Here is a 26,769-nt window from a genome sequence, read left to right on the forward strand (position 1 = left end):
TAAATGTTACGTATTTTTTATTCAAATATAATTTCAGTGAAGATGAAAGACAAACAAACAATGTTATAGGTGCCTGATTTGAAATGTTCATTGGATTCATATTGATGACGTGTACAACTTGGCTCACTGGGTTATCTAGCAAGTAGCTCAAACATCTTCCGCGTTACCTAAAAGTTAGGAAACAAGTTTAGAGGTTAGCTATATTTCGTAAGACAAATACAGGGTGTACCAGAATTGATAGCGCAAACTTAGCGGTGAAAAGTACATGATAGTAGAAGCAAGAAAGTCTCAGCGAACTTGGGGTCGCAAACGAACAGTTTGCGAGACAATTAAGGTTACTATCGGCCACTGACTTGTTTGTACACATCCTGGGCTTGTCACTTTACAATTGACGTGCCTGTTATGCCTTCCGCCCTGTACATGACATACGGTTTGTTTACAACCCCGCTTTCGGCAGTGCTCAGTTTTGAAGAAAGACACCTCGGTGAGCACACCACTTGTGTGTGGTATTAAGTTGTAGCAGTACGAATATGGCGTAACTATTGGACTGCAAAAGGGTATCTATTTATTTGAAAAATCCTGAATACAGATAAAATCTATTTTATATCAGGATATCAACAGAGAAAAATAAATTAACAAATGAGAAGCACGGGCACAGAAACACGCACATATATAACAAGAATTAAAACAATAAAAACTAGGGCACAAGAAATATTAATTGCTCTTCAGCTGGTTGATACACGCCGTTCTGAAAGCCTGTTTGTTCTAAACATGAACGTGTTAAAGTTACAGTGGTGTAAGTCACTTTGTAAAAAAGGAAAGACTTAGACACAGAAACCAGATCGAGATAAGTCAGTCTGTCAACAGAAAACGTGAAGTATGTCAGAGATTCATTCAACTGTCAACAGATGGCAGTGGAATTTCTAGTGATAAAGGAAGCAGCTGTTGTGTTGATCAGCGAAGTGCTGTGAGTCATACTCTTTGCTTTTCTTTTTTTAAAAAAAGTTTCTTACACCACTGTAACTTTAACCACATATTGAAGTGAAACAGTGCCCAAATCACATGTCACAGCGAGTAGAAACCCCTTACAGATAAGGAACCACATCGATATTAATTTATTTTATTTTACTTCGCTTTTATGTAATCTTTGGCTAATCACAAAGATGAGGATGAAAGGTGAGAAGATGAAATTGATGAAAGCGAGATCACAAACGCATATGGACAGGACACATACAAGCACCACGGAGAACTATAATGGTTGTGAGTCGAGGCGTCAGACCCTCGGTAGTCTGCAAGATGCTATGACGTTTTTCAAGCACTCTAGGCGTAATACACAAATATTACACGTCACATTGCTTCGGTAAAACACAAACGCAACCAGGGATAAAGAAATAAGAAACTACTTACAATTGTTCGATTTCAGGCTTTTGACATCTTCTTTCAGTAGTGGATAATTTTTTCACCTCATTCTTCATTCTTTATTGATATTTTTTCTTTCCAGAATCGAATACAACTTGACAATTTCTACAAAGTTTTATGTTAACAAATTTGAATAGTTTTTTTACAATATTGTCTGATTTTAACTTATTATTGAATAATTTGAAAAAAAAAACAGGTTTTAAAAAAATCGCTACTAAGTTGGGATATGGTTTGCTATGGTGAACAATAGATGGCTCTGAACTTATGAGTATTTTTCTAACATTTTTCTTTAATGTTTTACTGTGGTGGAAATGAGTTAATGTCTCATCCTTTTTTACAGAATTTAGAATTTTATTTGAAATTGAGAGGATAAACCACATGTAGGAAGATAACGAAGTTTAATTTCTAATTGCCATAAAGAAAAATGTATGTAATTTTCTTTTATCGAAGTAATAAGAAAAAAGTTTTCTTGCCAAATGGCTCCCATATCAATGTAATTTGCATGATATTGATATAATGCAGCCCAGGGTAGAAAGGATGTTGATATTTGGATGTTTTCGGAAAGACCGCTGTGTACACTCCCTCCCCCCACACGTGTGTGTGTGTGTGTGAATAGTCGTATGTGTATATGCCGACACAGTAAGTACACATTTGAATATTTTACCGAGATGTAGGAGGTGACCCTTTGCGAAGATATCCAAATATCCCTTCCACGTAGCATACCCTACAATGCATTTCGCAGACTTCCGAGGCTCTGGCGTTTGAACTCACAGTCAGCAAAATCCTCCGTGGGACCCGCGTTGTCTTCTGTCCTTGTGTGTTTGCGATTGTCCCTTCTTCCCTCCCATTCATCCCGATTAGCCATAAGAGCAGGAAAGCGAAGCAAAATAAACTAAATCAATCAGCTTATCACCATTCATCCTCATCTTCGCAATTGGTTAATTCTGGAAAAAACGAGGTAGTAAATGAAAGAGAACAAATCTATTAATATTTTACCCAAATTGTGCAGGATAAATGACGCACCAGGTTATCCTTTCTGGATACGCTACAGTTGTGTTGTTAGCAGAATGTTTTCAGACACGTAATGAATAAACATTAGCATTACGTTCTGGCTAATGGGACATGTGTAGTTTCACACCTATACCTAGCCATAATCAAGAAGTGGTTAACCAGTTACGGGGTGGTCAGCACGACGAACCCCCAGCCGTTGCTATAGTTTTCCATGCCCGGGTTACGCTACTCATTTGTAGCTCCCCAATTTCCTGACGATGGTGGGTTTCCACGGGTCTCATACACAGGCCGAAATCTCAGGAGATAAGTTGATAGCTTCCGTCAGGAGACTCGAGCCTGCGTGTGCGTCCCAAAGTCTGCGCCTTAGACCGCACGATCACGGTGCATTAATGTCACATGACATTAGTATTATTACTTCGAGGCTATTTAGGGGATCATTCCCCTATCGCGGTACTCTCTGTTAACTACTATATGCTTACATTTGCTGCCAGGGGGGGCGATAAGGGAGGTAGGGGAGCAGTTGCCCCCGCACTGTGCTAAACCTTATCTACAAAGGGGAAGTAAACTGCCATTGCCCCCCTCAGTTTTGGAACCCAATCGCCGCCACTGTTTGCTGCTCATCAGATTCTGTAATGGCACTAGGTTAGTGTGAAGTTACTTTTTTGGTATCTGCACATTGTCAAATTTTTCTGATTTCTTTTACCAGAATATGTCAGTGACTTATTTACTTACGTTTTTATTAAGTATTTTGGTTATACAAGCCACGTACTTGAAAGCATATTCGCAGTGATTTTCGTAATCTGTGCCTGTAAGGAAGAAAATAACAGGTTTATAATTGAAATAATTCAATTTCGTCTTCAGTGATTAAACACAGTGAATATCTCTCTGAGAGTGACTTTAGCTATGAAGCCTTCAATATGATAGTGCATTTCGTTACAAATTAAATTTTCATTCAAAATTTCCGAAATAAATGTAATTTATTAAATATTCAGGAAGGTGGCCTCCCCGATGGCTTAGTGGTAATGACGTCGCCTTGTAATAAAGAGATCCTGGGTTCGATGCCCGGTGGAAGCACATTGTACAGTGGTTGGGATCCCACTGTAAACTGCAGGTTCAGTCCCGATTAGCCTATCTGTGAATAAAGTGGATTTAAAACAACAAAAACAAATTCAAACAAACATTGTGGAAGGTATACCTAGTTAATAGATTTTAACGATACATAATGTTACCTGCATGCACGTGTATATTGATGATCTTGTCATCAACCCCGAAAACTTGATAACATCCCCACAACGATATCTTGAGATAATCAACATCATTCAGCAGCATAAAACTTCAAGAAGTATTTTACGGAATACTTTTCTTTGTACCGGATGTCCCCTAAAATTTCTTTCTTTCTTTTAATACGATAATCGGGAGTAATGCTACAGTATAAATTGGAATATTACAGTACTTCTCACTGGCAAGTTTTTTCACCTGCTGTTGAACCAGGGACCATTTAATTACAAGGTAATATCCAAAGGGAAGTTCAAAGGTCACTTGACCGCCCTACAAGGAAAAATACGGCTTACTTTTCCCAAGAAGAATGTGGCGCCTGGTCCCACAGCCAATAAAATCCTCTGTGGAGTTATGTGTTGTCCTTACGTGTGCTGAGTGCCTCTTTTACAGCTTCGGCTTTTAGAAAAGATTTGGAGATAGTTCATCTCCGATCGCCTTTGTTGGTATGTGTGTGTACAGGTGGGTGCTATTGATGCTGCAGCATTAGGTCCATTCCTGAAATAGGCCCAGATAAAAACAGACGAGAAAACTGAACAGTTTTCTTTTGCTATATTAACCTGAGAATAAACTTTAGAATGAAATTTGGAGTCCCAATTTCGGACGCCTAGACACAGCGTTACGTATTATACAGTTACTATTATTCTTTGATCTGTGACGTAACTATAACGTCGTTGTGTTTATTGTTCACCGAAGATTTCAAGCATCAGGCCCAATTTCGTCTTAATCCGGCCCTGTGTGTGTGTACACTCACGCACACATACACCCTCCACACACATATACGTATATATAATATGTACGTAGGTATGTATGTAGGAAAATAGATTGTAAAAATTGGTTGGTGGATTTAAGAACTTGCGCCCCTCCCCCCCCCACCTCTGAAATAAGTTCCGACGTCCCTGCCATTGGATACCCCTTGGATATCCGTGTCGGAAGTTCTGGACGCATAATTTTAATTATTAAGAAAAGTATATTTAAATTTCGGTGTATTCAAATGCTTACGAAATTAAAATGGCATTAGAGTTGACGAGCTGTATCTCTGCGGGTGACCTTGACTAATTCGCGCAGATAAAAGTCCGTAGATGCTACCTACTCGCCGTTGAGTGGTCGACAGCTCTTACAAAGTTAAAGGAGAATGACGCCCATTGGCTAAGGCAGCCGGTAGCTCCTCCCTTTGCTACTGCGCAGCCAGTCGTGGTCAAGGTTCACCCGCAAAGATATAACTCGTCCACTCTAGTAGATAGTCAGATAGAATTTTTTTTTCCGCCGTGAATGTATTACGCTAAATAATGATTTGGAAAGTTCGTGCTATACCTTAGTTACCTGTCTGCCTGTTAGCACATCAGGAAGTATAACTTAAAAAATAAAAATAAATAAAATTATATAGAGAGTTGCTTCATGATACAACAATTACCTAAAATATTAGAAAGAAATACATCTAGCTATTAATAAATATACATACAAAAGATAAGTCTTCTATTTTTATTGTTAAGCAATGATTTTCTAGTCGAGACGAAGTGAGCGATACATGGAAAACTTAGATAATGAATATCCTCCCATCTAGTGGAGAAAATATAACATTAGAGTTACCAGTGTTATATTTTCACTAGGGTGCACTGGCGTGCGCATAAGTTTTTCGGAGGGGGCTGGAATTGTGAAGATGGATAGTACATAGTTGCGTTCGGGGGGGGGGGGTTACATTATAAAATATATCGTAATTTCCATTTTAACCTTCGTTTAAAAGTTATTAAAGACAAGAATGGCAATCGAGGTTCATTTTAAGGGGAGTTTCCATTTGCCCATTTGGTTTTTCCGAGTTATTAACTGCTTTCATTTGAAAATATTGCTTTTCTCAAAATTTGGAGATGGGTATAGCCCCATCAGCTCCCACATCCCTGAGTGCGGTTTTAGTGAGATGCATTAGCGTTTCGTGAGTTTCACCCTCCCCACACTCCAAAACAACACTAAAACGTGAGAAAGTCATTTGGCATAATACCTACTATCTTGTATCTCGTTGAGATCTATCACTTAATTTAATTATCCTGAATATATCGACTTCCGACACGAAGGGGTATCCAATGGATTGGATATCCAGAACTTCCGGCACGAATATCCAAGGGATATCCAATGGATGCCTATTGGATATTCAGAACTTCCGACACGAATATCCAAGGGATGTCCAATGGATGGATGTCTTTTGGATATCCAGAACTTCCGACACGAATATCCAATGGATGTCTTTTGGACATTTGCGTGCTGTATTTGGGTAACAGTGACAGTAACAGTGCATCATCATTTCATTCATTCTGTTCTATTGGGTTGGGTACCGCTGTAGGACCGAAACCTTTTTTCTCGCACAATTTAAATTCGGTCCAAATTGCGTATAGTTTCATTGAAGAAAGGTTCCTGGACCGTATTTAAACTGATCTGGAAAAGAACAGGAGTCATTAACCGAAAAACTACTGCATGCTAGCCAACTTAAAATTAATAACAAATCATTTCACCTTTCAATATTCAATATTTAATATTCAAGGCAAGGACCCTTTAAAGTCATGTTCCAACCCACACTGCGGGGTTTTGCGGTTTGTAGATCCGGTACTGACGCATGTTGATATAATATTCCCCAGCACTTGACCTTACTATTAAGCTATTCTTACCATGTTTTTCAAACTTAACATTGTCAAAGCAGCCTTCCAATGGGCTATGCAGTGTTTCCATCTCCTGTCCATCAGTGTCCAGCTTCGATTCTGAAATTTTTCTCCACATGCCTCGCCAGTCAACACTGTTGCCGTCTATCTAGAAGATGAACGGATTTTTCGGTATTACAGTGTATCATCACACTTAATTTCTCCAACCGTAGTTTACCTTTATTACAGAATGAACGTTCTCGTGTCTTAAAAACATGAGATAATGTGCAGATCAGTTATGCCGCCATCTAGTGGGCGGTAACGCTAAGAGACAAGAAATTGGTGAGTAGATATATTTTTACATATTTTATATATCTTCGCTGTAAACTCAAGGCTTTCCAATCTTACGCCTTACGCTTTGTGCCAACGTAAGATTCACTTCATAGCATATACATTCTGATATCTTCTTCCAAAAGAGACTTATACAGTGTGTTTAAAAAAGAATGACCCGATTATAAATGCTCTATGTGCCCTCCACCTGCTGCACGGATAACATCAAGACGATGGCTGAATTCGTTCCAAACGCGTCACTGCGTCTGAGAGTGTCTTCTTCCACAGAATTGACTGCATCCGTGATTCTGTCCTTGAGCTCATCCAAGTCAATGGAACAAAAACACATTGTTTTACGTATCCCACAAGAAAAGGGGTTAACGTCTGGAGATCATGGGGGCCACACAAGTGTAGTGCCAAGTCTTCTATTGCATAGAAGCCATTTTGTGAACGACTAAGTTTAGCGTCCATTTGGGCGTTACTTGTGGTGTCTAACGGTAGTCATTTGAAATTCTAGGCCACTGGCAGTACGTGGTTGCACAGATATAATGTTTTAAAATCGAGTCATTCTTTTTTAAACACACTATATTATTATTATTATTATTATTATTATTTTAGGTGTGCGTGTTTCCTATTTGGTGTAATACTTTTGTATTTCCTGTTACTTGTACAACTACTATTTTCTAAATAAATAAGGAAATACACAAATAAAAAGTATAAGATATGAACAGAGAACAGAATGAAATTAAATGTCCATTTTTAATTGTCAACCTTCGTGATCTCGAGATTCGGTAAATTCTTCTTAAAAAAGCGTATGTCGCGATCCCATCAATTTTATTCATTTCCTTTCTATGTTTCTACTTTTTTTTTAATACTTCTACATTAATTTCCCTTAAATTTAAACATTACCAGAGGCGTCTCGTGAACGTATGCGGTGCATGCTGCGCATACGTCAATTGTGGGAAAAAGGACAGCTTGCTCTGCGATGACATTCATGAGCATTTCTACATTCTAATTTCTTCATATATGAGAAGTATTTATTTTACACGAGAGCGCTGAACTAAGCTTATATTACATTTCTTGGATCTGAAGTGACGCATGCATCAATTGTGGGAAAAGAATTATTACCTTCTTTCACTTCAGATCCAAGAAATGTAATATAAGCTTAGTTCAGCGCTCTCGTGTAAAATAAATACTTCTCATATATGAAGAAATTAGAATGTAGAAATGCTTATGAATGTCGTCGAAGAGCAAACTGTCCTTTTTCCCACAATTGACGCATGCGCAGCATGCACCGCATGCGTTCACGAGATGCCTCTGAACTTTACCCTTAAATTTAAACATTAAGAAATAAATGTTGACATAATCATAGAGAGTAATAGATCGAATAGGCCTAAGCTTTTGACAAATATAAAGTTAGGTTTAAATTAGTTGTCAACCAGTGAATCTAATGAAATCTTATGGTTTACTCAGGCCAACATCATTAAATTAATTTCAAATTAATTTGAGATCTCCGATGACGTAGAGGTAACGTTGTCGCCTTGTTATAAAGGGATCCCGGGTTTGATACCCGGTGGAAGCACATAGTGGTTCGCATTAAACTTTAAACTGTAGGTCCAGTCCAGAGTAGCCTTTCTGTGAATAAGGTGGATTTGGAAGAAAATCAAACTCGTGAAATTAATTTGGCATTTCCATTTCATAGGAATTAATGAGACTTTTTGCTTCAGAAATTATTTTTAATGACAGTTGCTGTGTAAACTTAATTACAAATTTAAGGGGAAACCTCGCGGTTAAAACATTTACCCTTCAATCGTAAATTGCGGAGAAGCATTCAAAAACACTTAGCAAGGAAGATAGATATGTAAAATGTAGTTATAATTCGTGATCCATACTTACATATCGTAATCTCTTAAGAATGCAGAATCCGTAACACTGTAAATATAAATGAAATAAAAGACAGCAGAAAGATTATGTTGTATGAGTAAACAATATAGTTTTGGGTGAAGATTACTAAGTTTGTGTTGCATGTTTATGGGGATGAATTCTTTACCAGCTGAGGGCGTTCATACTCAATATGATTGCAAGTTACTTCAATCCCACTTACCTTTGCATTGATAATACTGAGCTGTGCATACTTTTATTTTGCTTTCCTCAGGCAGACTTTTAACCTTCCAAACTATTTGTCTTCGTGTTGGGAGATGACAACAGTGTTTTATGAAATGTTTTGAGCTTGTCTCTTCCACTGTCTGTGAGGGAGATTTTTAGAAAAAATCCTTACTTTTTAATGTGTTGAGTGTGTCTTTACAACCTTGCACTTTTAGCTTTTCTCAAGGGGTATTTTTCACCCCTTCATTTAATATTTTAAGTAAGAATCTTAGATAAGGGGATATTTCCCCCTACACATTGAAGGGTGCAAAATGACCTATTGTGCCGACCCACTCAACAGTTCTAATCTAATTCTAATTCTATAATGAAATTGAATTGGGGGGGGGGCAGAGATGAAACGAGTTAAATAAATGTTTTTTTTTCATCAAAATATTCATTTTTTGATGTGCGTATGCAGACTTTTTCCAGGAGGGTAAACAAAGCTTTTTCCAGGGGCGCAAACAAAACTTTCCCAGTAAGAGCAATGCTTTATTTCGAATTATTTGAAAGAAAATATTTATTTCACGTTAAAAAAAGCACAATGGACACAATGAAATTTCATCACTCATTTTCCAGGGGGAGAGGGCAGGTATCTCCCTTGTTACCCTTTCAGTAGAAGCCTTTCTGGGAAGTCCGATTACTTACGATTCCAGCCCCAGGGCCAATCAGAAGGCCAGCGCCTCTGTCGGTGGGTATAAGGCTGCCAAGGTCTTCCAGCAGGCTTTCTAGTGGCGGGAATTGTACCAAGGTATACCTTGTGAGGTACCATATTTCACCGCATAATCGTTGCTCCCTGTTTATTCAGTCCAAAAATTGTTTATAACCATTCATCTCGTAAGCGCGTCAAATAACGAAACCAATGATAGCGACGCAGAAACTTTGGATACGGTATTGGTTTTTTAAAGTTCGTAGTCTGCAACACTATTGTTTCCTCGTTCCCTTACTTGTTATTTTAGTATTTAATTACCAGGATCTAAGTATAGGATGAAGAAAAGGGACTAGCGAGAGGTTGTGTAAAGGCTCAGACCTTTATAATTTCGGAGTGACGCCTCCGTCCTCCAGGTACATACCTGCGCTCTTTCTTCCACGATGTTGACTCACTCAAACCAAATCGAAAACTGATCTCGAAATTTCCTTCCGATCTTCTCACATCGATTCGGTTGCTTCGCTATACAAATTCCAATACATGTCGATTCAGATCCGCTTGTCAGGCTGGTACCTTTCCACGGATGAGGCAAGTAATGGAATTTGTAAGGTCTGCATTCCAAACCGACGAGAACATCCTGTCTCCGTAATGTTTCGTTTTCAAGTGCACCTTCTAATTTTTACCTACAAGTCAACACTATGGTAAATTTTTCTCACCTGCAATATTTCGACTATAATGCACATATCAATAACAGCTAATGTGTTAACTTTTTTACAGACAAGAAATATGTTCCGTCTATTTAGACTTTTAATGTACTAGTATTCCGTACATCCTAATCTTACACCAACGACAGAATACCTACTAATAAATAATTCTTAGTAAAAAAAAAAAAAAAAAAGTAAAGTGTTCCCCTGTGCATAGCACCACGCCATGAAGGCGTATAGGGGGTGTGGGGGTAACGCCCCACACTTACCACCGGTAATACAGACACAGTTTTATTTAAGAAAAAAAAATTCACATTATGGTCACGCCCCACTTTTTTGCAAAAGACATTGGCATAAAATATCCTACTAGTATGCGGTGAAATAACCTAAGGTGACTTTTTATAGATTGCTCGCCTTTCACGAAAGACATGAGTTATTATTTGTTAGGACTGGGGAAAGGATTTTAAGGTGCAAAATTATGGTTGGGAAAGGGAAAAAAGGTTCTGAAAATGTTTTCGAAAAGGTTCAATAGATGGTGCTGATAAAATACTCTCTTTATTCTGCGCCTTCTATATATAATGCGCGCGGACCGCAGAGAGAACAGTCGTTCTGACGAATAGGTTTTGTTGAAGTTTGTGTTTTCTCTCGCGGGTTTTGCTACATTATCTTGGGAACTATTGGGGCTGCAATGATTATATTATACCATTTTATAGCTCTCGTTCTGTTCTACAAAATGAGACTGTAGGATCTTATGTAGCTGCTCAAGAAGAGTGAAAATAATTTATTTTTGTCCAATTGTTTGAAAAAAACATGAAAGAAAAGGAAGGTAAAAAGTGCTGAAGCATCCATCAAAGAGGGAATAAATGTGCTAATCTCACCAAAAGGTGCAACAAAGTGTGTTAATTTTACTTTATTTCATGTCCTAAAATATATATCTCAAACGACCGGTATGAGGGCAGCTATATTTTTGGAAAGGTGCCCTAATTAGGACTATGAGTCAACCAGGTTTTACCTTTATAGCCCTGGCATGGACTTCCGGAAGGTTGGCAAGAGGGGCACCTTCCCCTTGAAAAGTGATAGTCAACCAAAATAATATAGACATGTTAATTATTGCATGAACATGATAACTTCAAATTGAAGCAATGTTTTTTGAGGGGGACAACACTGTGGGGAAAATGTGTATTTTTCCCCCCTCTGGAAAACAGTACCTTACTTGCCCCTCCTGGAAAAATTCCTGCGGACGTCCATGAGCCCTGGTAGACTCAGATGGCAGAGGTGGAGGGACACACCATCAAATATGGGCACTTTGGTGCTTAGAACAGGAAAACTAGGAGCAGGAAAAATCGATTCGTTTGGTAACCCCATACTCACCTTGACAGCAGTGTTCTCTTCTCCATGAAGAAAGGTTTCTCCAAGAAATAGCTCGAAAGCTTCTGAAACATAATAAATCCAATTAGACAAAATACTTTAGAGCGACTCAACTGGATATTTGTTCGAATGGGATGGAATTGCAAAGGTGGATAATAATTGCTGCGTTCTATGGAGGGAGGGTGATAAACTAGAAAATATGTCGCAACTTCTATTTTAACCTTCATTTTTAAAGTTGTTAGAAGACATCGGTGGTCATTTTAAGAAGGTTCGCGTTTACCATTTTGTTTTCGCGAGTTCCTGTTCTGTTTCATTTGAACGAAAAATTCTGGAGTAGCCCCCTTTGCTTACGCCAGTGCTCGTACAAGATAATAGAAATTTGACAATAATTTCACATTTTACCGAAATATGGCAGTGTGTAGATCATTAAAAAGAGATTAACCGTAACAAGGATAATAATTTTATTTCTGAAGGAAGATGTAGATCAGAAACTTGAAAGATATATGATGCATTTTCTCGGTGTTATAAATGTAATCTGAAATACCAGAGGAGAAACTGCGTGATCACAATGACGCAAGAAATCTTAACTAAATATGCTCTATATATTATTTCTACAGATTTATAGATTTATTATTTCTACAGATTTATAGATTTTTTATGCTAATTCGTTAATCAATAACTGATTTGTCTAATGTGATTTATTTTCCAGAGCTGGCCCTAGGGCACTCGTCCGAGGCCCCGCGGCAAATAAAATTAATTGTATGCGGTTTATTACTTATGTTACGTGCCAGAACGGCAAACACAATAAAGTCGACAGATAAAGTAGTCCGCGGGAGCGACAATAGATGTCAGCGCGCTGCAGTACGAAGGCGGAAATAGATTGTAGAGATAAGAAGAGAAGAAAGATGATTGTATATATAATAATAATAATTAGGAAACAAATGAATAAATAATACAAAATTATGTCTCTTGAAGAATAGACAGATTGTAAATGATAAACTATTAAGATAAAGTATATATTAACATGAATGAAATTGAGGAAAGTTGATAACCGAGGAGATGATTATAAAATTTTGTCCTTTCAAATTCGTCTGAAGAAACTCAAGATTCCAATGATAAATCTCGATCAGTGATCGGTTAGTTCGTATTAACGTTCCAGCCAGATCATTACCAGTGCGTAGTTAGAGATCGGTTAGTTCATTTAACTCTCCAGCCTAATTATTGCCTATTTTTGTGGGAGCAGGAAAAGGTTTATAATCCATTTTGCCTTGACTCATTTCACTCAACAGGTCGCTAGGTGCCGTGGCTTGCCGCGTTGATAGCTTCCTGGAGATGAGGCCTTTCTCGTAAAAGGTTTATTATCCAAAATTTGTCCTTTTCTGATTTGGTATATTCGCTTTGGTTTGGCCAAGGAGGCGGCGATAGTTCTAAGATTAGACGCCCTTAAAATGTTCTTTTCGAGTATAGTTCTTTGACTAGGTCGTTATGCCAAAGAAAAGAGGGAAGAAAGCTGGCAAAAGAGTACGTGAATTCATCTTGGAACGCCGACGACAAGAAGGCGGAAAGACGATTCAACCTCATGTTATTAGCAGAGATCCGCTAGGTCTCGAATATGACATATCAAGGAGAGAGAAGGAGTTTAAGCTTGTAGCTATACAAGAATCAACGTCAGCACAGGGCATTTACGACAACAGTAAAGGAAGCAATAACGAAGACCCAAAAAAAAACAAGAAAAAAAACAACTCATCTTTAGGAGATAATATAAAGATGACATAATTGCAAGTTATATGCCCATAACAGAAATTTTCCAATGATTGATTGTAAATAGAAAGAAGAAATTCCCAATGATTGATTGTAAATAGAAATTAAGAAGATGAAGTTCCAATGATTGATTGGAAGAAGAAGAAGCCTTTCAACATTAAGAAGAAGTTTCCAATGATTGATTGAAAGACGAAGAAGCCTTTCAACATTAAGAAGAAGTTTCCAATGATTGATTGAAAGAAGAAGAAGCCTTTCAATATTGTAAGAAGAAGTTTCCAATGATTGATTGAAAGAAGAAGAAGCCTTTCAATATTGTAAGAAGAAGTTTCCAATGATTGATTGAAAGAAGAAGAAGCCTTTCAACATTAAGAAGAAGTTTCCAATGATTGATTGAAAGACGAAGAAGCCTTTCAACATTAAGAAGAAGTTTCCAATGATTGATTGAAAGAAGAAGAAGCCTTTCAACATTATAAAAAGAAGTTTCCAATGATTGATTGAAAGAAGAAGAAGCCTTTCGACATTGTAAGAAGAAGTTTCCAATGATTGATTGAAAGAAGAAGAAGCCTTTCAACACTATAATAAGAAGTTTCCAATTGATTGAAAGAAGAAGAAGCCTTTCAGAATCGTAAAAATCCTAAAGCAGAAGCCTGTGAAATGTGAGAAGAAGCAGCATAATCTATAGAATCGTTACAACGTAGAAAGAAAGATGAACTTATTAACAATTAAAGGCAATTTTATAATAAAAAAAATACTATTCAGCATATAAATTGTATAGATGTTTTTCCAGAATATATTTTCGGTTTAGACCTTCCGTAGTGGGTAAACCTTGTGTTTTCTTTCAAGTGCAAAGGTTATTACTCAATCCTAATAGCCCTAAGTATATTTTGTTTCTACCCTGAGCTAAGCTGGCTCATGCCACTTATCATGAGTTTATAGGATCAGGTGCTTCCAATTTTTGCAATTACGTAATTTAATTTTTCTTGACTTCTTGGATTATTTTAATACACTCACAATATCCAAAATTATTGAAATCATAGGTTGAAATATTTCAACAAAAAAATACTTAACATACGCGTATAATATTATAGAATGACACAATGAAGTGAAAATGTTTTATTTGAAACAATGTGAATTCACTACTGTGTGAAAATTTAATAAAAAGTAAGCAAAAGTGTCGCGTCTGACTACCATGCGAGACACCCGGGTTCGATCCCCGGTGGGGGAGAACGTGGATATTTTCCACCTGTTCAAGTGGCTCCGGTGCCCACCCAGCGTCGTACAAAGTGGGTAAATGGAGGAATCTCTGGGGGGTAAAGGCGGCCAGGGGCGTGGCGCGGATCACATCACGCCCAACTTCGGCCGTGATCAAGAGAGCGTGGGGTCAAAGTAAGGCGGAGGATGGTCAGGGTTACATTTCAAAAAGAGTAACTGTTACCAGGGTGCGAAATCATTTAAGACTGGTGGGGGGGAGAAAGATCTTAATATAAAACACCCCTCCCCACAAACATTCATATAAATTATACGATATACATATTTATAATGTTATCAAAAGTAAAAATAAATTACTAAATTAAATTACTAAATTAAAAATATATTATTATTATTAATTACCCAAAAGTAAATAAATTTGTTACTTTTAAATATATCAGATATTATAAAGTAGCAACTACGTCCTTTACTAACTGGTTAAAGATGTTAATAAATTATGAAATAGTTTAAGTGGTTTTATTATGTGTAAGTTTTTATTAAGTTTTTGCTTTAGGTTAATATACTTATTATTGTATTGCATTCTTGTTTTGCTTTTATTGTGCGTATTGATGTAGATTTGTTAATCATCTCTTGAGAGAGAAAAAGCATTGAACACTCACAACTACACTAATTTGTGTATGTATTTGATATTATTCTTAGTACAGTACCAGGTGTATAAGCTTAAATCTGCTGTTTTGTAGTTAGAAAAAAAAATGGTTTGTTCATAGAAGGCAACAAGAAATTTATTCAAAGTACTTGCCCTCGCGAGATACACATTTTGCCCACCTCTCGGGCAATTTTTGGATACCACGCCAAAAAAAGTAATTCTCTTTCGAGGCAAACCACTCATCAAGCCATTTTCGGACATCTGCATATGAATCGAAGTGCTGCTCAGCGACGACGTGGCCGTGGCCCATCGACGAAAACAGATGGTAGTCGGAAGGGCCCACGTCTTGTGAATAGGCGGGATGGGGTAGCACCTCCCAGTTGCGTGTCTCCAAGTAGTTTTGGACCAGTCTTGAACGTGTGCTGTGGGGCGTTGTCGTGGAGGAAAATCAGCTTGTCATGTCTTTGTTGATAATCCGGCCTTTTGTCACACAGAGCATGGTGCAATTTCATCAGTTGTTGGTGGTAGCCGTGGGCAGGGACAGTTTCACCAGATTTCAACAGCTCAAAGTAGACGATACCCTGTTGATCCCACCAAACACACAGCATCGTCTTCCGGCTGAAGCGATTTGGTCTCGAGGAAGATGTTGATGGTTGGCCGGGATCAACCCACGATTTCTTGTGTTTAGGATTCTCAAAATATATCCACTTTTCATCGCCACTCACAATCCGATGCAGGAAAGACTTTCTTTTATGTCTGGCAAGCAAGATTTCGCATGTGTTTTGGAGTCTCTCCAGCTGCCGATCGGTCAATTCATGCAGCACCCATTTTCCGATCTTTTGAACCTTTCCCATGGCACGTAGACGCATGGAAATGGCTGCTTGAGTAAGACCCAATTGCTCGGCAAGCATCTTTTGCGTTTGGGTATCGTCCTCATCCAAAAGAGCATGCAACAGTAGTCTGTCAGAATCTAAAAATATAGTTGTGTCTCTGGGTTCTCGGCCTGTGTAGAGAACCGGTCGCAACCCACGATCGTGAGGAAATAGGGGAGCCACGAGTGAGTAGCGTAACCCGGCTTGGGAACTCTACTACAACGGCTGAGGATTCGACGTGCTGACCACACGTCACTCCGTTACTGGTTGAAGATCTCCACACATCTAGGTAGGATTGTGGGAGGGAGACTGGCAGTCAAGGCCCTTCCAGGGCTCTAGAGTATATGTTATATGTTTTTCGTAGTGACTAACTTACTTTAAAATCTTAGATTAAAGCGCCAAGTGGCCGGCAAGGGAAGCTAAAAGCAGGCTTCACCCAAAGTAAATTAAGTTCCCTGGAGGAAAGAAGAATTACCGAATTAATTATTTAATCAATTTCCAATGATTTCAGTTAAAAATAATGTTTTGCCTCTAAATTCATCATATTTTCATAGTTAGGAAATTTCAATATGTAAGTTAGACTAGCAAATGCATTTAAAATTCTCGAAACAAAAGGGGGAAAGCAAGAAATAACTTCACAAGTGATAAAAATGCAACAAAAACGACTAAAAATACTGAAAGAATGACTTAAAACCAAAAAGGCCGAAAAAAAACGAAGAAAGAAAATATAAAAGCAATGTTTTTTTGTTCTAGTTGAAGGGAAACGGACTAATATAAGGTTTACCATTCTCCTCAGGGTCCAGAAAAGAATATTTTTTTCAACTTTATTTTAATTGACTTTTCTAGGCAGCGAGATTGAGGCAATATGGTATATTTTATTTTGTACGAGCTATATTTTTCATATTTTAACATATAAAACATTTCTGCTTCTAAAATGGCGTTCACAAAGGAACATTCATTCATCCTATGTCAGGATACGAACCTTGAACCCTCCGTGGCCAGTTCTTTCTTCGACAACTCAGCTCGGTCAGCCAGGTGGCAAGAAATGCTGTGGTAAATTAGTTTTATTTTATTTAACACTGATGGACGGACACTTCCAGGTGCTTTGCCCGCCAACAAATTCATTATTATTATAATTACTGATGCTGCTGTTGCTGTCTTTGCGGTTACGCCGCATTTTCCTATGGTTGGGCGGCAATCCACTCAAGGTCCGGAGGAGTGTCGAGGAACTCGGCGGGATCCCGCGAGGAGGCCAAAGACATCGATGGAAACAAATTCCGATATTTTTTGGTGGGGGGATTTTTGAGGCCAAGATTATTGTTGAGGAGGAAATCCCCCCGTCCCCCCAGGATTTCGCACCATAATGTGCACCCTAAAATTTTGTGTCTGAGCTTTACGAAGAATCACGTTATAGTTCATGAACTCTCTTGATCATTAGTTTATGGCAGGAAATCTGTCGAAGGTTGTGGTCTGAAACAAGAAATTCAACTGCTTTTCGTACGTCACAGCAGGCTTGTACTTTCCAGCCCGCGTTGGAAAATTATGTTTCCTTTTTTCTACACTACGTAATCTTATTAAAATCGATATCTATCGCTAATATAGATTTCCTTTCTTTTCTTTCTTCTATTCTAAATGATCACGTTTGCACGAGAAATGAATGCGAATAAAAGATTCAACAATATTATACAGGGTGAGCATAAAGTCTTTCCCTGATTACAAACTTTTATTGCTAAAGAACTATGCTAGATACAGATATGCGGTTTGTTGGAAATGATAGCTTAACTCATACAGTTTTTTTATCAGTACACTTCGACATGTGCTCCCTTTGTTGCCCTTAGAATATCTAGGCGATACTAAATATCTCTCCATGTCTTTGTCAACATTTCTTCCGTCACCGTCTTTATAGCATCCCGTATTCGTCTGAAGAGTTTGCATATCAGGAACTGGTGTAAAAACACTGTGTCCTTAACGTAACCCCATAAAAAAAGAGTCAAGAGGGGTTATGTCCGGCGAACGCGGTGCCCATGATATGGGACCGTCTCTACATATCCATCTATCTGGAAAGGTGTCATGCAAGAACTGGCGAAGTTAACTCTCAGTGTGGCGGTGCACCATCTTGGAAACACTACCCATGGTTGAAATTCCTGTAACTGGAAGTTGAGATATAAATATTCATAATCAGGGAAAGACTTTATGCTCACCCTGTATAAATATTTCGGAAACGCGAGGCTCTGTGCGGTGGCACGCGTCGCATACCCTAGCGGCGGCCCTGTATCAATATAAGGTATTTATTGGCAAGAAAATAATGTAGCACAGTTTGCTTCAGAAGAGTGATTACTTTTACCTTGTATTCTCATGTGTGGAATTTCTCCCTCGCATCTCCTTAAGACGGTGAATAGCCTCCACGAATATAGAGAGTCCTAGAAATGTGAGATACTCATTAAGTTATACTGAAGATTCAAGACCTGACACATTTATTTCGAAACATACTACGAGTACAAAATATGGCTATACACTAATTAAATATAATCATATGCAAATTATATACAAATAACCAAGTGTAAAATATTCTATAAGAGGAACACAATATATAAATATTTATGTAGGCAAAAGCAACGTAATGTGACCTGCCTTATTTATCTTGAGGCATGCACCAGTATAGGCGTTTTGGTCTACCATACAAGGGGTTCTGAGTTCGAATCCTGACCTGGGCATGGATGCTCTTCGTTATGTCCCTTCATCAATTTCAGCGTCGCGATTAGTCCAAAGTAGCAGAAAAGCGACGCTGAATAACAAAAATCAAATCAAATTGATTGGGACCTCGGTGACGTTGTGGTTTCGCAGTCGCTTTGTAATCAAAGGGGTCCCGGGTTTGATAACCGGGGGAGGCACATTGTGGTTCGGATTCAACCTTCTTAGACTGTAGGTCTATCCCGATTAGCCTACTTTTGTGCATAAAGTGGACTTAAGAAAAGCTCCGCTCTCATCTGAAAAATTAGCATTGGAATATTTTTGAGTAAGATCATTTTGGGGGATATCAACACAATGACCATAAATCACACCGAAAAAAATTCCTTCCTTTTAATCACCAACTGAAACAACATTAAAAAAATGATTCTTGGAATAGCCCTTTGTATGTGAGATGCTAAGAGACCATTATGCGGGAAACAATGAATTCATAGCTCTTCCAAATGATGATGTTCTGTAACGAAATATCTGCTGGTAAGAGTTTTGTGACCCTTTATACTCCATAGTGATTCATAATTTTAAGAGTATGCGCTAACCACACTTTTCCCAAGAACTTCTCGTCCACCAACGCAAGGGCGTTTCCTATTCTCTCGTTTAGCTGTTGCACATTCTGCGGCATAGATGGCGCATAGACTTTGTCTTGTCACAAGGACCCAAATGCAGAAGTCTAGGGGTGTAAGGTCTGGGAACTTTAAGACCCAGCCTGTTTTTCCTACACCTGTGGATGTCGCCATTTTCTTTAAAACTACACCAGCGCCACAATGACCGTGTTTACAAAAGTCTTGCTTATGAAAACAAACCTTGAAGATTTTCTTATTGTTATACAACAAATAAGTTGTTTGCTCTATTATGACGCAGATGTAAGGGGGGATATGATTCCTTCCTTACTTGTCTTCTGTCGGTTTAATTAATAGTTCACTTGTAGTGGGAGTGACATTTCCTTTTGTTTTTCAATTAGATCGTGCCTCTCCTGGTAACGTCATCGCCGTGTAATCAAAGGATCCCTGCATCTATACCCGGTGGATGTACACATGGGCGTAACTTAGGACCTAATTTTGAAGGGGCAGAATTAAACTGGGCCTAATTTTGAGAGTAGCAGAATCAAACTGGACCTAATTTTGAGAGGGCCAGAATCAAACTGGGCCTAATTTTGAGAGGAGCAGAATCAAACTGGACCTAATTTTGAGAGGGCCAGAATCAAACTGGGCCTAATTTTGAGAGGAGCAGAATCAAACTGGACCTAATTTTGAGAGGGACAGAATCAAACTGGGCCTAATTTGGAAAGAAGCAGAATTAAACTGGGCCTAATTTTGAAAGGGGCAGAATCAAACTGGGCCTAATTTTGAGAGGGGCAGAATCAAACTGGGCCTAATTTTGAGAGGGGAAGAATCAAACTGGGCCTAATTTTGAGAGGGGAAGAATCAAACTGGGCCTAATTTTGAGGGGAGCAGAATCAAACTGGACCTAATTTTGAGAGGGCCAGAATCAAACTGGGCCTAATTTTGAGAGGAGCAGAATCAAACTGGACCTAATTTTGAGAGGGCCAGAATCAAACTGGGCCTAATTTTGAGAGGAGCAGAATCAAACTGGACCTAATTTTGAGAGGGCCAGAATCAAACTGGGCCTAATTTTGAGAGGAGCAGAATCAAACTGGACCTAATTTTGAGAGGGACAGAATCAAACTGGGCCTAATTTGGAAAGAAGCAGAATCAAACTGGGCCTAATTTTGAGAGGGGCAGAATCAAACTGGGCCTAATTTTGAGAGGGGAAGAATCAAACTGGGCCTAATTTTGAGAGGGGAAGAATCAAACTGGGCCTAATTTTGAGAGGGGAAGAATCAAACTGGGCCTAATTTTGAGAGGGCCAGAATCAAACTGGGCCTAATTTGGAAAGAAGCAGAATCAAACTGGGCCTAATTTTGAAAGGGGCAGAATCAAACTGGGCCTAATTTTGAGAGGGGCAGAATCAAACTGGGCCTAATTTTGAGAGGGGAAGAATCAAACTGGGCCTAATTTTGAGAGGGCCAGAATCAAACTGGGCCTAATTTTGAGGGGAGCAGAATCAAACTGGACATAATTTTGAGGGGGCAGAATCAAACTGGGCCTAATTTTGAGAGGGACAGAATCAAACTGGGCCTAATTTTGAGAGGGGCAGAATCAAACTGGGCCTAATTTTGAGAGGGGCAGAATCAAACTGGGCCTAATTTTGACAGGGGAAGAATAAAACTGGGCCTAATTTTGAGAGGGGAAGAATCAAACTGGGCCTAATTTTGAGAGGGGAAGAATCAAACTGGGCCTAATTTTGAGGGAGCAGAATCAAACTGGGCCTAATTTTGAGGGGCAGAATCAAACTGGGCCTAATTTTGAGAGGGACAGAATCAAACTGGGCCTAATTTTGAGAGGGGAAGAATAAAACTGGGCCTAATTTTGAGAGGGGAAGAATCAAACTGGGCCTAATTTTGAGGGGAGCAGAATCAAACTGGACATAATTTTGAGGGGGCAGAATCAAACTGGGCCTAATTTTGAGAGGGACAGAATCAAACTGGGCCTAATTTTGAGAGGGGCAGAATCAAACTGGGCCTAATTTTGAGAGGGGCAGAATCAAACTGGGCCTAATTTTGAGAGGGGAAGAATAAAACTGGGCCTAATTTTGAGGGGAGCAGAATCAAACTGGGCCTAATTTTGAGGGGCAGAATCAAACTGGTCCTAATTTTGAGGGGGTAGAATCAAACTGGGCCTAATTTTGAGAGGGGCAGAATCGAACTGGGCCTAATTTGGAGAGGAGCAGAATCAAACTGGGCCTAATTTTGAGAGGGGCAGAATCGAACTGGGCCTAATTTGGAGAGGGGCAGAATTAAACTGGGCCTAATTTTGAGAGGGGCAGAATAAAACTGGGCCTAATTTTGAGAGGGGCAGAATCAAACTGGGCCTAATTTTGAGAGGAGCAGAATCAAACTGGACCTAATTTTGAGAGGGACAGAATCAAACTGGGCCTAATTTGGAAAGAAGCAGAATCAAACTGGGCCTAATTTTGAAAGGGGCAGAATCAAACTGGGCCTAATTTTGAGAGGAGCAGAATCAAACTGGTCCTAATTTTGAGAGGGACAGAATCAAACTGGGCCTAATTTGGAAAGAAGCAGAATCAAACTGGACCTAATTTTGAGAGGGCCAGAATCAAACTGGGCCTAATTTTGAGAGGAGCAGAATCAAACTGGACCTAATTTTGAGAGGGCCAGAATCAAACTGGGCCTAATTTTGAGAGGAGCAGAATCAAACTGGACCTAATTTTGAGAGGGACAGAATCAAACTGGGCCTAATTTGGAAAGAAGCAGAATTAAACTGGGCCTAATTTTGAAAGGGGCAGAATCAAACTGGGCCTAATTTTGAGGGGAGCAGAATCAAACTGGACATAATTTTGAGAGGGGCAGAATCACACTGCTCCTATTTTTTTTAGAGGGGCAGAATCAAACTGGGCCTAATTTTGAGAGGGGCAGAATCGAACTGGGCCTAATTTGGAGAGGAGCAGAATCAAACTGGGCCTAATTTTGAGAGGGGCAGAATCGAACTGGGCCTAATTTGGAGAGGGGCAGAATTAAACTGGGCCTAATTTTGAGAGGGGCAGAATAAAACTGGGCCTAATTTTGAGAGGGGCAGAATCAAACTGGGCCTAATTTTGAGAGGAGCAGAATCAAACTGGACCTAATTTTGAGAGGGACAGAATCAAACTGGGCCTAATTTGGAAAGAAGCAGAATCAAACTGGGCCTAATTTTGAAAGGGGCAGAATCAAACTGGGCCTAATTTTGAGAGGAGCAGAATCAAACTGGTCCTAATTTTGAGAGGGACAGAATCAAACTGGGCCTAATTTGGAAAGAAGCAGAATCAAACTGGACCTAATTTTGAGAGGGCCAGAATCAAACTGGGCCTAATTTTGAGAGGAGCAGAATCAAACTGGACCTAATTTTGAGAGGGCCAGAATCAAACTGGGCCTAATTTTGAGAGGAGCAGAATCAAACTGGACCTAATTTTGAGAGGGACAGAATCAAACTGGGCCTAATTTGGAAAGAAGCAGAATTAAACTGGGCCTAATTTTGAAAGGGGCAGAATCAAACTGGGCCTAATTTTGAGGGGAGCAGAATCAAACTGGACATAATTTTGAGAGGGGCAGAATCACACTGCTCCTATTTTTTTTAGAGGGGCAGAATCAAACTGGGCCTAATTTTGAGAGGGGCAGAATAGAACTGGGCCTAATTTGGAGAGGAGCAGAATCAAACTGGGCCTAATTTTGAGAGGGGCAGAATCGAACTGGGCCTAATTTGGAGAGGGGCAGAATTAAACTGGGCCTAATTTTGAGAGGGGCAGAATAAAACTGGGCCTAATTTTGAGAGGGGCAGAATCAAACTGGGCCTAATTTTGAGAGGAGCAGAATCAAACTGGACCTAATTTTGAGAGGGACAGAATCAAACTGGGCCTAATTTGGAAAGAAGCAGAATCAAACTGGGCCTAATTTTGAAAGGGGCAGAATCAAACTGGGCCTAATTTTGAGAGGAGCAGAATCAAACTGGTCCTAATTTTGAGAGGGACAGAATCAAACTGGGCCTAATTTGGAAAGAAGCAGAATCAAACTGGACCTAATTTTGAGAGGGCCAGAATCAAACTGGGCCTAATTTTGAGAGGAGCAGAATCAAACTGGACCTAATTTTGAGAGGGCCAGAATCAAACTGGGCCTAATTTTGAGAGGAGCAGAATCAAACTGGACCTAATTTTGAGAGGGACAGAATCAAACTGGGCCTAATTTGGAAAGAAGCAGAATTAAACTGGGCCTAATTTTGAAAGGGGCAGAATCAAACTGGGCCTAATTTTGAGGGGAGCAGAATCAAACTGGACATAATTTTGAGAGGGGCAGAATCACACTGCTCCTATTTTTTTTAGAGGGGCAGAATCAAACTGGGCCTAATTTTGAGTGGGCAGAATCAAACGGATTAATTTTGAGAGGGGCAGAATTAAACTGGGACTAATTTTGAGAGGGGCAGAATCACACTGCTCCTATTTTTTTTTAGAGGGGCAGAATCAAACTGGACATAATTTTGAGTGGGCAGAATCAAACGGATTAATTTTGAGAGGGGCAGAATTAAACTGGGACTAATTTTGAGAGGGGCAGAATCAAACTGGGCCAAATTTTGAGGGGGCAGAATCAAACGGTCTAATTTTGAGAGGGGCAGAAATAAATTGGGCCTAATTTTGAGAGGGGCAGAATTAAACTGGGCCTAATTTTGAGCGGGTAGAATCAAATCTGGGATTTAATTTTGTGGAAGAGATTCAAAAAGTTTTAAATCCAATAAAAACAGCTTCCAGGATTATTTGCTATACTATAACTGTGACGTTTGCGAAATCACAAATATTACTCTTTATTACTTTGTTCCTCAGGTGCCCAAACTTGTAAATTTTTAATAAACTTGAAAATTTGGAGGGGGGGGGCAAGTGCCCCCCTCTTACCCCCGCCAAGTTACGCCTATGGAGGTACATCCTTTTGTATATACCTGTGGCATCCTCGATTATCACAAGGTATTTTTATTCTTGGAATCCTTCGAGGTATGTCGCAGTGTCTCGACATGATAAAAAGTTTGTTGCAGATTTATCGTTGTTCATGTCGAGACATAGTGGTTCGGATCCATCTTTAAACCGTAGGACCAGTCCCGATTAGCCTTAATGTGCATAAAGTGCACTTAAACTAAACTTCGGCTTCCATTTGGGCGGTTTGCCTTGATCACTCACATAGTCTGCTAGCATCCGTTTAAATAGTTTGTAGTTTTCAGACAAAAAGTACACGTCAGTGGCAATCCCGAATATGCTGTGTATGGCTGCTTACGTACAGGATAGAAAATTACGTTTTCTGAGGGTTCGTGGGAACAACGTACTATAGTGCGCGTCAAATCTCCTGCATGTGGCCTTGAACGGATGAACAGCACCAGCGAATCACAGACGTGCGACGTTGCCGTGCTCTCCGTGACAAGGCGTTTCGCTCAACCACGCTGTCTCTTTTCCATGTGAGTTTCGACATGGCACCGCTGCAGTGCGCTGCTATTGGTTATCGCCATATGCAGGAGATTTGACGCGCACTCTGGACGTTTTTAACAAAATTCGTGATAGTGAAGCAGAAAGAGATAGATATATACATAGAATGAGAAACACAGAGACGAGGAAAATAATAGATAAAGAAATAGGCACAGAAAGTTGAGAGGAAGAACGAAATAATAAATAGCGATTTGTAGGATAAGCCATATGATGATTTTCCATCTTTACTTCGTAAAATAGAGCTTAAAAGATTGCTCGAAAAAGAAGAAGGTTTATCATGAATTGGTTAATGAATAATTACCTTGATTGGATTATGATATTAAGTAATTTTTATTATTTGCATGAAGAAAACGAAAGGATTTTTTTTTTAAATAATCTAAACACTTCTACTACAAAATATTATTTTCATCTTATTGAAACTTAAGGCAATTTTTTCAAATTATATTTCTGTGTACAATAAATTTTATGGAATGAAAAAACTTCGAAACAAGTAAATTGGGAATACTTTTTATGGCTCCATCTATGAGCTAAAGGAGTATAAAAAACGGAATATTTTAAACGGAAAAAAATTCTTCGGACCCTAACTACAGAAGGGTCTGACCATCAACCTTCAAATTTTGAGGCAAGGAGAAGCCAAACGCCTGGTTGGAATGTTTGAATCTTTACCTCCATTGGCGGAAAAGTATTTTCTCTCATTGCAGTCGAAATCAGAACGATAAGTCATCCAGTGGTTGCCAGGTAAACAATATTGGTTTTAGCAATAGATTCACCTCTTTGCTTAAACAGTCAAATTCATTGGGCATTCTTTACAATTTTTCATTATTTTCTATGGATAGGCAACTTTTTTTTTTTCAATGTTTAGGTTGTTTTGAGTATTTTAAATTGTTATCTGGATGGCAATACCATTTCTTGTTATATTGTGCTTTAATGTTGCCGCACATAAGCAAACGACATAAGCAGAAAAGATCTTCTCCATGTTGAAGTCTACCAAAAAACAGATAATTATTTTGTTTGATAATATCTCGCACATGTCTACTGTTCATTGTAATTCAGATTTATTGTGGCAAGTCAGTGCAATTTGTATTTTGAATAATTATCCATGATAAATTTTTTTTTTTTTTTGTAAATTGATTTTATACCTCATGTATATTCCAGTTTTGCAATAATCAGTGTGGCTTTCATGGGATGTCTTCCCGAACGAGTTATAATAAATTTAAATATTTTGCACTGCCATTTATTAAATTGCTCCCTAAAATTAACCCATTACTTGTTAAGGAACTCATCACAGAAAGTTTTTTTAATTTTTTAATTCTGGTCATTTTCTAATATTTTCGGCTCAGAAGAGCATCTTTAAAGTAAGTTACAGGTCATTAAATTCCTTGCCTTAGTGATTAAGAAAGAAAGAGATGGAAAAATTCAGGAATAATCGGAGTGTATGCTTAGACCTGAAAATGCTCTATCCACTCTTACACACATGAGAATGAAATTGTCTGATGATTCCACCTGCAAAAACAGCTAAGATTGCAACACTGGTTTTGTAAATACTTGCAAAAGATGAGAGTTCTAAGCTAATTAATAATTAACATAGCATGACTTACGGAAAAGGCTGACGAGAAATCATAACGAACTATCAACGATATCATTATCCACAGCACGGCCAAGAGTAGAGAAAGAACACAGATATGCAACAGCAGCCATCTGGCCAAAGCCATTATTCCCTCAGGTGGCGGACATTAAGGACCGCACCGTCTCAATCAGTACAGCATTTCTGCAACATTACATCCAAGCCAAAGGCTGGCAGAAGCTTTATGAAGGAGGCCACTTATTGGATGTAATAACATTTTATAGCCCATGATTCCCTGAACTGAATAGTGAGACAAAGGGCTCAACGAATAGACCATGAATAGCCTCACAATACTCTAAACCGGCTGCTTTT

General features: G+C 38.9%; 1 protein-coding gene across 4 annotated transcripts; it reads right to left on the bottom strand.

Annotated features, from left to right (window-relative positions):
- On the bottom strand, positions 1 to 26,626 carry LOC146002395 (uncharacterized). Of its 4 annotated transcripts, none has more exons than XM_083140150.1 (7): positions 26,432 to 26,626; positions 18,358 to 18,433; positions 11,529 to 11,590; positions 8,559 to 8,594; positions 6,381 to 6,497; positions 3,163 to 3,236; positions 1 to 167 (listed from the first exon to the last, which is right to left on the bottom strand). In XM_083140150.1, the coding sequence occupies exons 1-6, from the start codon at positions 26,543 to 26,545 to the stop codon at positions 3,183 to 3,185; spliced, it is 459 nt and encodes a 152-aa protein (XP_082996276.1). In that variant the 5' UTR covers positions 26,546 to 26,626; the 3' UTR covers positions 1 to 167; positions 3,163 to 3,182. The 4 variants fall into 4 exon arrangements, with proteins under 4 accessions (XP_082996276.1, XP_082996275.1, XP_082996273.1 ...); XM_083140149.1 differs by having other exon boundaries at positions 6,363 to 6,497; XM_083140147.1 differs by having other exon boundaries at positions 6,381 to 6,501.
- Positions 26,627 to 26,769: the final 143 nt, after the last annotated feature.

The sequence above is a fragment of the Lepisma saccharinum genome, chromosome 18 (genome assembly GCF_977018435.1).
Source record: "Lepisma saccharinum chromosome 18, izLepSacc3.1, whole genome shotgun sequence".
In the NCBI taxonomy this organism is placed as follows: Eukaryota; Metazoa; Arthropoda; class Insecta; order Zygentoma; family Lepismatidae; genus Lepisma; species Lepisma saccharinum.